This window comes from Diabrotica virgifera, chromosome 3 (genome assembly GCF_917563875.1).
Source record: "Diabrotica virgifera virgifera chromosome 3, PGI_DIABVI_V3a".
In the NCBI taxonomy this organism is placed as follows: Eukaryota; Metazoa; Arthropoda; class Insecta; order Coleoptera; family Chrysomelidae; genus Diabrotica; species Diabrotica virgifera.
Window position 1 is genome coordinate 254,693,164 of NC_065445.1, and position 14,711 is coordinate 254,707,874.

The window sequence follows — 14,711 nt, forward strand, 5'->3', positions numbered from 1 at the left end:
GACGGTTCATTCACTGCCTTTTCATTTTTTCTTAGAAAATACCCGATCTTTACACAAAGTACTTATAGTGCTTATAGTACACCGTTATAAAATGATTGTAGGATGTTAAAATGATGAAGGATGGTTTACCGGGAAATCCGAATTTTATATACTTTTATTATATTTAGTACAATTTGTATCCCAATTTAGTAGGTACCTATAATTCTGGTGATTCTTTTAAATCCCCTATTGGTAAGAGAATTTACACCTTTAACCATAGTTTTACGATTTTCTAACGGAAATTGAAATATTCATGCTTTAGATCAGATCCCGTCTTTAAACGGCTTTAAAACTTTGGAGGACGTATACGAAATTTTTAAATGGAAATTTTGAAATTGATTTCGGTGCAGAATTTTCGGCTTTAACAAGTTATTTTAAATACGCCCCAATTACTTCTCTTGATGTTGAAAGGAATTTTTCAAGTTATAAAAATATTTTATCTGATCAAAGAAAAGATTTCCTCGTAAAAAATTTGGAAAAACACATTGTAGTGAATTATAATCGAAGATATATATATAGTGATATTGTTGTTTTTATTTTAAATAGGTAACTATTGGTATCAGTTTTTGTAAAAAATGTTAATAAATTGCATATATAAAAAATAATGATTTTATTTGAAAGTTAATAAATAAGATTACCACCCCCCCCCCTATAAAAGAACCCACTAGAATAGAATAGAACAGAAAATTTGTGGTTTCTGGAAATGCGCATTTTTTGAATTTTTGTGCATATCTTGCGCATATTTCGTAATTTTTTACTGCATATATATGCGCATATTTCATCAAAATTGATCGCATATAAATCCGCTCCCTAGTCATCACCAACAGTGGAGGATGAAAGGACGAGATCCGTCGACGTATTACAATGGTCAAATCAGCAAAAGTGAAACAAAAATATGGAAGAATACCGAAAAAACACAAAATACGACTTGTTCGAGCATTAATATTTTTTCCTATCACCACCTACGCTTCAGAAACATGAGCCATCAAAAAAGTCAGTTCAAAATATAATGGTATTTGAAATGTGGGTCTACCGTAGAATGTTGCACATACCATGGACCGCACATCGCGCAAATATGTAATTCAATACTTAGAAGAACTTAACATAAAAAATAGACTCACCACAAAAATCAACCAAAACCTTCTGAGATATTTTGGACATATAACTAGAAGAAGAAAAGGCATGGAACGAATGATAGTTGAAGGCAACGTAGAGGGCAGAAGATCCAGAGGAAGATCTCCATTACGATGGTCGGACCAAATAAAGAACATGACTGGTTACTTATTTTCCGAAGCAAAACAACACGCACAGGAGGGAGATAATGGATAAAGCAGGAAGAGTGATTATCTTTATTTCTGTACTCTTCTATGGTTTGTTTTTTAACCAAGAGGAGTGATTCAAATTTACCGCGCTGTATTGCTTGTTTGTAATTGGCTCAACTGCAGGCAAGTTTACTCCACTGTTACAAAATTTTGACACTAATGACATTTATCAAATTTTGACACTAGTGACATTTCATAGGTTAATTAAGTTATATCGGCGATTTTTGTGTTTTCTGTGTTATTCCTTTAATTTTTAGATTATTTGTCTACTTTTATATAAAAAGCAGTTGTTTTTGGAACTCTTTAGCGACGTATTGATTTAAAATAATATTTATGGATTACCGTTGAGGGCCGACTAGATCAACCAAAAAAGAAGATGTACATATTTGGTTATTATTCTAGTGTCTTTCTTGGGTCTGAATCTGTCTTTTTAGTTTATTCCTCCTGGTTAAAAAATAAACTATAGTATTGTGTGGAATTATAGTACTGTGTATAAATTATAGTATGTGTGTGGAAAAGTTAAACCGATCTGAATTTTTTTTCTGCGTTTGAAGAGGGGGTCAGGGCCGATTCAGAATCGGTGTAGTTTGTGACTTTTGATCACCCATAAGCCAGCTATGGGACTTGGTAGGTACTAAACGGCACATTTTTTGGGGGTATATATCTTCGGTTCCAGAAGAGACAGGAGAACAGCAAATACACCAAATCAATATTGTTGAGTTAAGCTTTCAAATGGTGTTTAAGCTGTCAGGATCGGACAAACACACGGCTCAGTATAGCCGAAAAACTGAAAAACTAAACTTTAAAAATTTTGGTTTTTCGACAATTACTCAAAATTTCAACCTACGAATTACGCCAATAACTGAGCGTTTGTAGAAGGACTCTAGACGAATCTAACAGTGTATACCTCATATCCGGAAAAATTCGATTTTTTAAGTTATAGGCTTCATAAATATGATCAAATCTATTTGCTATGGGAAAAAACGGTTTTTTAAGCTCAATAATTCCTGTAATAGCTTCAGTTATCATACTTGACCTTAGATGCATCAGATACTACTTGTCAATATGTTTCAAATTCATGTTTAATGATCAAAATCGTTTCAGCCGTTTAGACGTTATTAAGCTACAAAAGTATAATCCAAATAACGATTATTCCCGAAATGGTTTATGTAGTTGTAGTGGTTACGACGCTAAATTTGATCTGGCAACGGGCAATTCGAGTTCATTTACAGACCATCCCAATATTTTTTTTGAATCTATTTTAAATAGAAAAAAAAATCTAGTGTACTTTCAATGGACACTAGATCATTTGGGAGATAATGCGACAAAGGCGACCATTTATAAAGCTTAACGTGTAATCGAGAAACATTGCATTCAAATTCATACATATATATATATATATATATATATATATATATATATATATATATATATATATATATATATATATATATATATATATATATATATCGGTTTTAAAACGTTCTCCTACGTCTTCCGATGCCTAGTCGCCATTCACTTCGGTCCATCCAAAGGTCTTCATCCAATTCTCTTTCTCTCATTTCTCGATTTATGCCTTCTCTCCAACTCAGGCGGGGTCTTCCTCTTTTTCGTCTACCATGAGGGGTCCACGTTAGGATTTGTTTCGGGAGTCGTTCTTCGGACATTCTTTGTACGTGTCCATACCATCTAAGCTGTTTGGTACTAATGTCATCTACTATTGTGTGTTTCACATTCATTATTTCCCTAATTCTGTTGTTGGTTACCCTTTCTAATCTTGATTTTCCTGCTGAGCGCCTCCAGAAATCCATTTCTGTTGCTTCAAGTTTTCTCTTGTATCTTTCTTTTATTTGCCATACTTCACTGCTGTAAGTGATTATACTCTTAACAATTGTATTGTATATTCTATGTTTGTTGTTGTTTGATATTGACTGGTCCCAGAGGATGCTATTGAGAAGGGTAATTGCTTTTCTTCCCTGGTTGTTTCTTTCTTCTATCGTCCGGTCTACGCTTCCTTCTTGTGTGATGGTCATACCAAGGTATTTATATGCGTCGCAATGTTTAATAATTTCGCCATTCCCCAGTGTAAGGTCCTGCTGTGTCCCACCGATACACATATATTCGGTCTTCTTTATGTTTATTTCCAAACCACCTTTTTTGTACTCCTCTATTAATTTCCTTGTCATATATTCTATATCATCGTAGTCTTGCGCTAGTACAAGTTGGTCGTCTGCAAATGACAAAGTGTATATTGTATTGTTGCTGATCGGTAATCCCATGTTTTTGCATTTGCGTTTCCAAAGTTTTAGAGTTTGTTCGAGGTAGATCTTAAATAATGTCGGTGAAAGGCAGCACCCTTGTTTTAGGCCTTTGCTAATTTGGAATCCTCTCGATAGCCTGCTTCCAACTTTCACCCTTGATGCAGTTTTGGTATACAATTGTTTCGTCGCTGTTATTAAATTTGCGCTTATATTGGTTTTCTCTAATGCTTCCCATAATTTGTTTTGTGGGATGCTATCATACGCTTTTCTTAAGTCCACATATAACAGATGCACCTCCTGGTTGACGGCCAGTTTCTTCTCAATAATCTGTGTAATACAAAACAGATGGTCAACCGTTGATCTCCCTGCCCTGAATCCTGCCTGTTCTTCAGCTTCTATATCTTTATATTCGTTTTCGATTTTATTTTTAATCAGTTTTCCGTATATTCGGCTGATCGAGTTCGTTACAGCGATGCCTCTGTAGTTGTCACATTGATCCCGTCTGCCTTTTTTATGTATGGTGGATATCCATGATGTCTTCCATTCTTCTGGGATTTCCGCTCCGTTGATGCATCTTTGAAAGAGTTTAGCCAGGTTTTCATATAATTTTGTTGTGCCATATTTTATTAGTTCAGCTGGTATGTTCCCTGGTCCTGGTGCTTTGTTATTTTTTAAAAACTTACATACTTCTTCTACTTCTTTTGTTGTTACCCGTAATGGTGAGGCTAAGATATTTACATTGCTGGTATCACTGTTATTTAAAAATTCCGCTCTGTCCTCATTTAGGAGTTTTTCAAAATATTCGTCCCATTGATCCGGTGTGATTGCTGATATTATATCTCTTTTCTTTTCCTGTCGTAGCGATTTTAATACTTTCCAACTTTCTGTACTTCTCCGTCCTCCTAAATGTGTGTTAATCATGTTACACTTTTGCTCCCAAGCCTCATTCTTCTTTTGGCATATCATTTTTCGCACTTTAGCTTGGACCCTCTTGTATTCTACCTTATCGGCGTCGGTCCTTGTGTTCAGAAATTTTTTATACTTCTCTCTTTTATTTTTAATCTCTTGTTCTATTTCTTCGTCCCACCAATACGGAGTTTTTCTGTGGTTTTTTATTTGGAGTCCGAGGGCCTCTGTTGCTGCTTCCTGAAGACATGTTTTTATATAATGATAATGCTCTTCATTGCTGGTAAATTGCATGGTTTCTAACTTTTTATCTAATCTACTCCTGTATAAATCCCTCACGCTTTCTTGTTCTAAGCTGTTTAGGTTGTATTTCTTTTCTGTTAATTTTTCTATTTCCGCTGCAGCTTCTTTTAAATCTCTTGCTCTATCTATTCCTATTGTGAGCTTTGTTTTTAATAGATGGTGGTCACTGCCGCAAGTGGCTCCTCTATATACCCGCACATCCTGTACAATCAATTTAGTCTTTTGTCTTATGATTGTATAGTCTATGATTGATTTCAGCCCTCGGGTATTTTGTGTCCATGTATATTTATGGATATCTCGGTGTTGGAAGAATCCGTTTGTGATTTTCATATCATTTTGTTCGCATAAGGCTATTAGCCTAGTACCATTGTCATTTATAGCTTCTTCACCATATTGGCCTATGACTTTATTGTGCTGTTTCTTGCCTGTTCTACTGTTTAGGTCCCCCAAGATTATAATTTCTCGTGATCTGCCGATATTTGCAATTTCTGAATGTAGCTTTTCAAAAAAGTCGTCCTTAATATTCACCAGTGCATCATCGTTTACTGCATATACTCCAATAATCGTAATCTTTTTTCCTTTGATAGTTAGATTCATTTTTATAATTCATACATTTAATTTATAAATAACTTTGAAAAACTTCTGATACAAGAATAAAAAAACCGCTAAACGCCGTAAAAATGAGTGGCGCATACAATATTCCAGCTGCAAAAGATCTGATATGAATATTACGTGACGCAAAAATGTATTTTCATTTTGATGCAAAACAAAATTCTAGTTTTATGTTAGAAGATTTTTCTATAATATTTGCTAAATTTGAAATAAACGCGCCACAAAAGGGTTTCAAAATTCAAACTGTATCAAAGTTACTCTTATGTGGCGCGTTTTACTTCAAATTAAGCAAATATTATAAAAAAATCTTTAAAAGAAAACTAGAATTTTGTTTTGCATCAAACTGAAAATACATTTTCGCGCCACGTAATATTCATATCAGATCTTTTGTAGCTGGAATATTGTATGCGCCACTCATTTTTACGGCGTTTAGCGGTTTTTTATTCTTGTTTTTATATACAGTTAAAAAAATTTTTACACAATGTTACAGTAAATTTTACACAATATATTTCTGGTGTGGTTTTAGAATTTTTTCCTTAAGATCATATCTGCCTTTCACGTTTTTCCATGAAGTGTCCCATCTCGGTCTTCCTAATTTATAACCAATCTTTTTGTGACAACCTCTATAAGTTGCTAAATCGTTAAAATATTTTGTAGTTAATGGAACAGGCGCAAAATGTTGCCTGTCAAAATTTTCAATGTGTTTGAAAAGGTATTCATTTTTCATATTTAATAGGTATTCATTTTTTTCGAATTCTAAGAAAACTAATAAGTACTTTTGAAAAATTTAAATGCAGAATGAACGATTACGTTATTACTGAAGGTCGAAAGTCCCTTAGAATAAACAAAAAGTTTCTATTGAATGAAATATTTGCAAATTAAAAATCACAATAACTTTTCTCTTTTATTTTCACCCCTGCAATTGATTAATATAAACATTATAGAAGTTTTCAGGAACTTTCGGCCCTCAGTAATAATGTAATCTTTCATTCTGCGTTTAAATTTTTCAAAAATACTTATTAGTTTTCTCAGGATTCGGAAAAAAAATCGAATACATTTAAAACACATTGAAAATTTTGACAGGCGACATTTTGCGCCTTTCCCCTTAAGGGTATAGGTTCAAAACGTCGCCTGTCAAGATGTTCAATTTGTTTTAAATGTATTAATTTTCTCGAATCCTGAGAAAACAAACTAATATTTTTGAAAAATTTAAACACAGAATGATAGCTTCCTTCCACTCCATCCATCCAGCCCTAATTCTACTAGATGGAGATGCATGCAGTAGAATTAGGGCTGGATAAATGAAGTGGAAGGAAGCGACTGGTGTGTTGTGTGACCGAAAAATTCCAATGAAGCTGAAGGGAAAATTCTATAAAACAGCCATAAGACCGGCTATGATGTACGGAACTGAATGTTGAGCAGTGAAAAAGAAAGAGGAACAACGAATGAATGTGGCGGAAATAAAAATGCTTAGATGGATGAGTGAAGTGACCAAAAAGGATAAAATTGAAAATGAGTATATTAGGGGAAGTCTAGGTGTGGCACCAATTGATGCCAAAATGAGAGAGCATAGGTTGTGATGGTTTGGTGATGTTCAACGTCGAGACGCTAATCACCCAATACGAAGAATTGCTGAAGTTCAGATTCCTGGAAGGAGTAGGAGAGGTAGACCAAAGAAGACGTGGGGAGAGACGGTTAGGCAGGACATGTTGGTAAAAGGGATTAATATTGATATGACCCAAGATAGAATTGTATGGAGAAATGCAATTAGGGAAGCCGACCCCGCACAGGGATAAGGCAAAGAGAATGATGATGAATGATAGATTACATTCTTACCGAGAGCCGAAAATCCCTTAGAATAAATAGAAAGTTTCTTTTGAATGAAATATTTGAAATTAAAAATCACACTAAATGTTCTCTTTTTATTCACCCCTGTAACTTATTAAACTAAACACTATAGAAGTTTTCAGGGACTTTCGGCCCTCGGTAACAACGTAGTCTTTTATTCTGCGTTTAAATTTTTCAAAAACACTAAATTTTTCAAAAACACTTAGTTTTCTCAAGATTCGAAAAAAATGAATACATTTAAAACACATTGAACGTTTTGACAGGCGACATTTTGCGCCCTTTTCCTTAATTACAGTATATCATATATTTACATAATATTGATATTAATGCAGGAAAATATTGACTTCATCGTTCAACTACCAGACGGGAAAATTCAAGGTCATATTCTTCGCAGTGAAAATGGCAGACATTACTATGCTTTCCAGGAAATTCCCTATGCAGCCCCACCTATTGGGGAGAACAGATTTCAGGTAATAAGTTTATTATTATTACTGTTAATAAAGAAGAATTTTACACAAACAATTATTTTTGAATAAGAGGTTCGTAAATATTATATTTACGAACTTTTTAAAAGACTTACAAACGGTTTTTTTATTAGGAACCTAAAGAACCTGAGCCATGGGATGGTATTAGAAGTGCTACCAGAAATGAAAAAGTATGTTTGCAACTAATGCCCATACCGAGTTCTCTAAGAATGTCAGAAGATTGTTTATATTTAAACGTTTACTCTCCTGTATCGGTAAGATAGTTAATTAGTATTTTTAATTTCTGAATTCTTATTCAAATACCCCGATAGAAAATTAACAATGCAGTCAAAAAATTGTGGTTGCAGTATTTTTTTCCTCAAGACTATGTGATATTTTATTTTTATCATTCGATGAACTTAAAAACCGAAAACCAAACTGATGGTTTGGTAGTAATGTAAGGAATTCATGATCTGCGTATATCCCTTGTAGCAGCAATATTTCAAAAACTTTGTTTACGATTGGTAGTGATTGATAAGGTGACAAGATGTTACTCAATTGAGCTCTTTTCTTGGCTTAAGAATCATAGTGATTTCAGGGAATTTTCATATATTTGGAAAGTATGATAAGCTTATCATTTGAGTAAATATAACTGTTAGCATCCTAATGGTCTTTATAATAGTCTTAATATGAAAATGCAACTATGATAGTACAAATAGATGAAAATACAAATCCAATCCCCATTAAGAGAGGCGTGGGACAAGGAGACGTATTATTGCCAAAGCTTTTCAACCTAGTCCTAGAAGACGTCTTCAAAACTGCAAATTGGTCAACCTATGGCATTAACGTTAATGGCAACAAGGTAAACCATCTCAGATTAGCTGACGACATTGTGCTTATAGCGAGCTTACTCGATAAACTGCAAATTATGATAAAGGAACTCGCAGGCAGCTCCCAATACAACAAGACAACAAGAAAACTGGAATATTTGGGTCACATATCCAGAGGAGAAACATGTGAGTTGCTGAGAATTATTATGGAAGGAAGGATCCAAGGAAGAAGAAATATAGGAAGAAGACGCATCTCCTGGCGGAGGAACCTTAGAGAATGGTTTAACTCTAGTTCATTACAACTATTCAGAGCAGCAGTCAGCAAAGTGACCATAGCCATTGTGATATCCAACCTCGGATAGGAGATGGAACTTTAAGAAGAAGAAGAAGGTTTAATCTCATACAAAACAATATGTATACTATCTATAGGTACTTATATTTTTAGAACTTAAATTTCACAAACCCTACTTTACCCGTTCTGATGTATATACATGGAGGTATTTATAAATTTGAGAGTGGAGCTTTTGAATATTACAATCCAAGATTCTTGATGGACCATGACATTATTATAGTCACAATCAACTACAGATTAGGACCGTTTGGTAGGTAAATCTAATGCCTTTATTTCTAGTCATTTTCACTAATATTTTACTATTTTTTACTTTAAAAGGATTTCTAGCGACATCGGATGGTGTGATTCCTGGCAACTTAGGCATAAAAGATACGCTTCTGGCTCTAAAATGGGTACATAAAAACATCAATCTTTTTGGAGGCGATAAAGATCAAATTACCCTTATGGGACACAGCGTCGGAGCAATGTGTCTTGGTAATCTTCAGATGAGTCCTCTTACAAAAGGTTGGTACTGTTTTCTCATTTATTTCTTTTCCTATTATACAGGGTGTCCCCGAAAATAGTGCGTTCCTTTAAAGTATAGGTAGAAGGTACCATGTAGAGCAAAAAAGTCGTGTAATATTTTTTTCTAAACTCAACCGTTTGGCCAAAAAACGAAAATACGTTTTGGTATTCAAATTGAAATCTGACAACTATGTATACAAAATCTAAAGATAGACACAGTCGCTATTCAAAAATAGTTGCCCCATGGGCATTTAGTAGGGGAAGGGAGGGCAAGACGGAAGGCTTAACTTTATAATGTGTAAAAAAATAAAACAACGTAATACAAAACTTTCATTTTAATCATTCTTGAAAGAGACCTTATACAGTTACAAAAGTCAGCCATTAAAAATTATTAATAATAAGTAGAATTTTTTTATGAGTAATTAAAAAATAGTGTTAAAAATTCCATCTTGCCCTTACCCTGAGGGCAGGATGGAAAGCTTGTTCGGGCAAGATGGAATGTAGAGGAAAGCACTACATTTTACAGTTTACACACATAAAACTGCCATCTTCTGTGTCGGCACACAATTCATGTGCCCAACCATTACATACAGGACATTGTACCCAGTCCTCTGTGGGCGGTTCCACATAACGTTCACCACATACACAGAACACATCATTTTGTGAAGACTGTTCTAAATGTTGTACAATATTTTTAACTTTTTCTGTTTTTGTCCCTTTTCCTTTACTTTTTCTTTAATTCTCGCAGGTTCCTCTTTCCTTGCTTTTATTTTTGCCTAAGTTCCTATCTTCCAACTTGCCCTAAGTTGGAATTTTTCATCTTGCCCATATGCGCTTTCCAATAAAAATATCAATATTTTAAAAATGCTTTATTATTTCTCTTATTTAAATATCAATTCAGATAACCTGTACCTAATAGATACTGTGTATAAATGCATAATAATAATATTATACACCTTATTTAAATAATCGTATCACAAAAATTCAATAATTGCGTAATATTTAACTGCGAAAATAAGAAGGAAGCGTGTACACTCATTAGCTGACCGGAACTGATTGAGCCGTCGTTTGTAAATGGAAGAGGTTCGCCTGCATCTGTGTGAGTGTGGATCCGGACGCTTCATTGCGCAGTTCGGGTTTTATAGGTAATTTCCATCTTGCCCTATCCTTCCATCTTAACCTCCTTTCCCCTATTTACATTAAATCCTGTCTTTCTCCTCAACAAACAAACAAATTCTTGTTTGTTTGATTTTCACACATAGGGTGGTATAACTATTTTGTAGGTGTCTACTGTCTGACCTACATTGCTGGTGTCAATAACCTAAGTCACAAACAGTTCTTGTACAGTGATGTCAGATTAGTTAATTTTATGAAAATAAAAGTTCGCTTATATGTAAAACAATGTAATTTTTTTTTTGAAAACGGTTAACTTTAGAAAAAAAAGTAATAGGACTTTTTTGTTCTACATTGTGTATTATATCCATACCTTAAAGGAACGCACTATTTTTGGGGACACCCTGTATAGGGTGTTTCATTAAGAATTGTCCATATAGCAAATGGAGAAACATTAGCACAAAATACGAAGATTTAACCTAAAACATCATCATTATCAATGGTGCTACAGCCCTATAAAAGAGCCTCGACCTTCACAAGTATATTACGCCAGTCAGTTCTATCCATTGCCAACTGTTGCCAGTTTGCTGCGCCTATTTTTCTTCCATCCTCATCTACACCATCCCTCCATCTGAGTTTTGGCCTACCCCTATTTCTACTTTCCACAGGTTGTGACATAAAGATTCTTCTAGGAGGGTTGTTCTCGTGGCAAGCAATATCGCTTGCCACGAGACGCATTGCGTGTATAACTCAAGCTCTTGTTAAAGAATGGACCAAATTTTAACCAATAGATATCTGAAGAAATGCCCTTTCGCAATACAAAAAATATAGGAAATATGGTCCATCAGTTCTAACCCCCTCACTATGTTGCATAGAGATGCATAAATGGGTATAGGCCACAGGCTTGAAGATCCAATTCGTTCTTACGCTGAGTCAAAAAAATCTGAAAGTCTTAAAGAATCGGAGTTTCATTTGCCTAACCAGTCGTATTTTAAATTTATTCCTATAACTGATGAAAAATATAAAGATGTAGTACTTTTATCTAAGTTCTTCGAGTCTCGAGATGCAAAAGAGATGTATGTTTCAATTCATCATGCAAAGAAGCCATGTAAACTAAAAATTAGTGAAAAAAATAAGGCCTTGAAGCGAAAGAGGGTAAATACTTTTTTATAAAATATGTTTTACGATATCAAAAAGATATTAATTTTCAGAAGAACAAAACGGGGACCAACCAACACTAGGCCAGTCAGTAGATACTTAAGTCTGTAAGAAGATATAACACAACTAAAGAAAGCAGAAAATCAAGTAAAAGCTGATTCTCACTTTTATTACTAAGACCAATTTTTTAACCAAAAAGGTTTTATACCCTATTCCACGAACATACGCCTGTTTTGGATTACTTCGACAACGAATATTTTACTGTGCAAAATAAGAAGAACGAAAGTAAATTGCAAATTACATTGTTGTTTATTGGAATAATTATTAGCGCCATTTACTTTCGTACTTCTTATATTGCACAGTAAAATATTCGTTGTCGAAGTAATCCAAAACAGGCGTATGTTCATGGAATGGCCCATATTCTTTATTAAATGAAAGCAGACAACAACAAAAATTTAAAACAAAGCAGAAATAATATTGGGACTAAATGGACTATAACTTTAAAATTGGTATTTCTCAAAATCAGTTCTTGATGACATCCATGATTTTCTCCCGACACCCTTAAAATATTCCTCCTTACCAAGACTACAGAGTGTTTTATTACAAATATTCTAAATTATTTTAGTCCATTGTTTTAACACCTTCCAATATTTTTGGTTCAAACTTGACAAAAACAGTTTACACATGTTAGGAAACTTTAACTAATGTTAAAAGATAGTTTGCCGCTGTTACCCTGTTACCAGAGGCGTGCTGTAGGAAACTAAGGCTAACGTTAGCCTTAGTTTCTTGTGAGCCTGAAGATGCTGCCGAATTTGTAAACAGCGAAACCGGTGGCCTAACTTTTTAAATTCAATTAAATAAAACCTGGTAAGGATTGTGAGTAGTGGACTTATTTCTCTAACATATATGAATATGTGCTCACAGCAGTAAGCTTTTCATCGTTTGATTTAACAATTATTTCAGGTTTAGTAAAAGGTTATATAATGGCAAGTGGGTCACCGCTGAATCCACTTGTTTACCAAGATGACCCTGATATTTACGCTTTTGATATGGGTAAAGCTGTAGATAAATATTTTAATTCAACAAATACACAAGAATTGTTACATTTACTTCAAGCGGCCCCAGCTGAAATTATACTTCAGAAGCCGGTAAGTAATGATTTTTTGTCGAATTAGAAATTTTTATATATGTAGGTATCGTAAAAAGACGAACTTTCAAAAAAAACGTAACTTGATATATTTTAAATTAAATTCAATATGGCGCCTGCAAGACTTTTTAATAATTACGTCAATGAAACATCACAAAATTTATGAAAAGAAGCCTTAGTAAAGTTCAAAAAAAGTATTAATTTAACTTTTGTGGATCAATAATAATAGTACCAATATTATTCAACGAGCATGTAATGAGGGCTATTACTCACGATGATGAAGTTTACTACACGAGCCGAAAACGAGTGTCCATAATTCATCAGAGTGAGTAATAGCCATTACCTACGAGTAGAATACTATACTTTTCCTACCTTTCTTTCTTCTTTCTCTATTAGTAGAAAAATTATTATACTTAAAAAGGCATCGTCCGTTTATTGATAAAGTTAAACAAATTAAATTGAAATAAGTTTTTATTGTTTTTTTATTTACTAGCCGAACTATTAATAAAAACATCACTTTACTTATCTATCATTTTGTTTATTACATGGTTTAAGTGACGTAAGTTACACCATACATTTTTTAAGTTATCTCAATATCTTAATACTTAGTTCATACACTGTTAGCATTTTCTTTATAAATATTTATTTGTTATATTTGAACCGTTTGTGAAATGAACAATAATTAAATAAATAAATAATTATCAATATTTAATATAATTATTATTATAAAAAATCAGCAAAAATCATCACCAAATCTATTATTCTCGATTAGAATTAATGAAATTTACAAAGACAAGTGCAGTTCACCAATAATAAGCGACTGAATAATTGGTTGCCTATTATTAAAAGGCGTATAATATTGTTACAATAATACTGAAGTGTCAACGTCCCAACCGTTAGGATTAATCGTAAAAAACACTATTTTGGTGTATTTCTGTTAGAAAATCAAATTTAAAGATTGTACCGCAATAGCACACAAGCTCGTGGGCGTTATGACAGTCTATTTCGACCTTAATATATGTCACATATGTCACTAGGTATGCATCACTTGTTTAGTTAAACCCGTGAGTAATGAACTATCACTCACGGACAGGGCCGCCGACAGGGAAGCTCCGCGGACCCCCCCCCCCCCCAGGTAATTACAGCTTAAGATAAAACAAGGTTATTGATAAATTTGGTCAAGATCGAAGGAGATTACAGTTCTTTTATGTATGATAATCTTTTTTTGTATTATGTATGATTATTAAAATTGTTTAAATTTTTCTTGTTCTTTCATTCATTTCTAGAATAAAAAAAACCACTTAAAGATTTTGACCCTCCCTATATATTTTTCTGGCGGCGGCCCTGCTCACGGATAAAGTAATGGGTGTTATTATCAATTTAAAAATAGTGAATAATGAACATGTTATCAAACAGCCGTAGAAAAATGGTTTTTTTTTTTCTACGACCGTTTAATAATACGCTCATTAATCGCTTATTAAATGGTTCATTACTCACGGGCTGAAGTTACTCACGGGTCATTACTCACGGGTTGAAGTTAGATTCAAGTGGTGCATGGCACTTTTAATATACCTATTAGCAAATAAAATTACTTAAACTTGTCTATTTAATAAAATAGTCGTAGTAATTTATATCAACAATTAAATTCGAAAAATGTTTAAAGGATTTTTATCTGTAACAATGGGTTAGTATATTTTTTACGTTTAAATTTGAACATTTGACATTTTAAGATTGACGTTATTCAAAGGTAAATATAATCAATCGCTATTAATTCCGTAAAAGGGCTTACGGATATGAAATTTATATCAATAAATTCTGTTTTACTTACTGTTGATTGTACAATAAATTTTTA

At 33.5% G+C, this 14,711-nt stretch overlaps 1 protein-coding gene across 1 annotated transcript in view; it reads left to right on the plus strand.

Moving 5' to 3' along the window:
• The window catches only part of LOC114340087 (juvenile hormone esterase-like), a 52,892-nt gene that overhangs the window by 15,945 nt on the left and 22,236 nt on the right, over positions 1-14,711 (plus strand). The window contains exons 2-6 of the mRNA XM_050647314.1: positions 7,624-7,761; positions 7,890-8,030; positions 9,031-9,187; positions 9,256-9,441; positions 12,676-12,860. Of these exons, the coding sequence (XP_050503271.1) occupies positions 7,624-7,761; positions 7,890-8,030; positions 9,031-9,187; positions 9,256-9,441; positions 12,676-12,860 (807 nt within the window). The remainder of the gene's footprint in view (positions 1-7,623; positions 7,762-7,889; positions 8,031-9,030; positions 9,188-9,255; positions 9,442-12,675; positions 12,861-14,711) is intronic.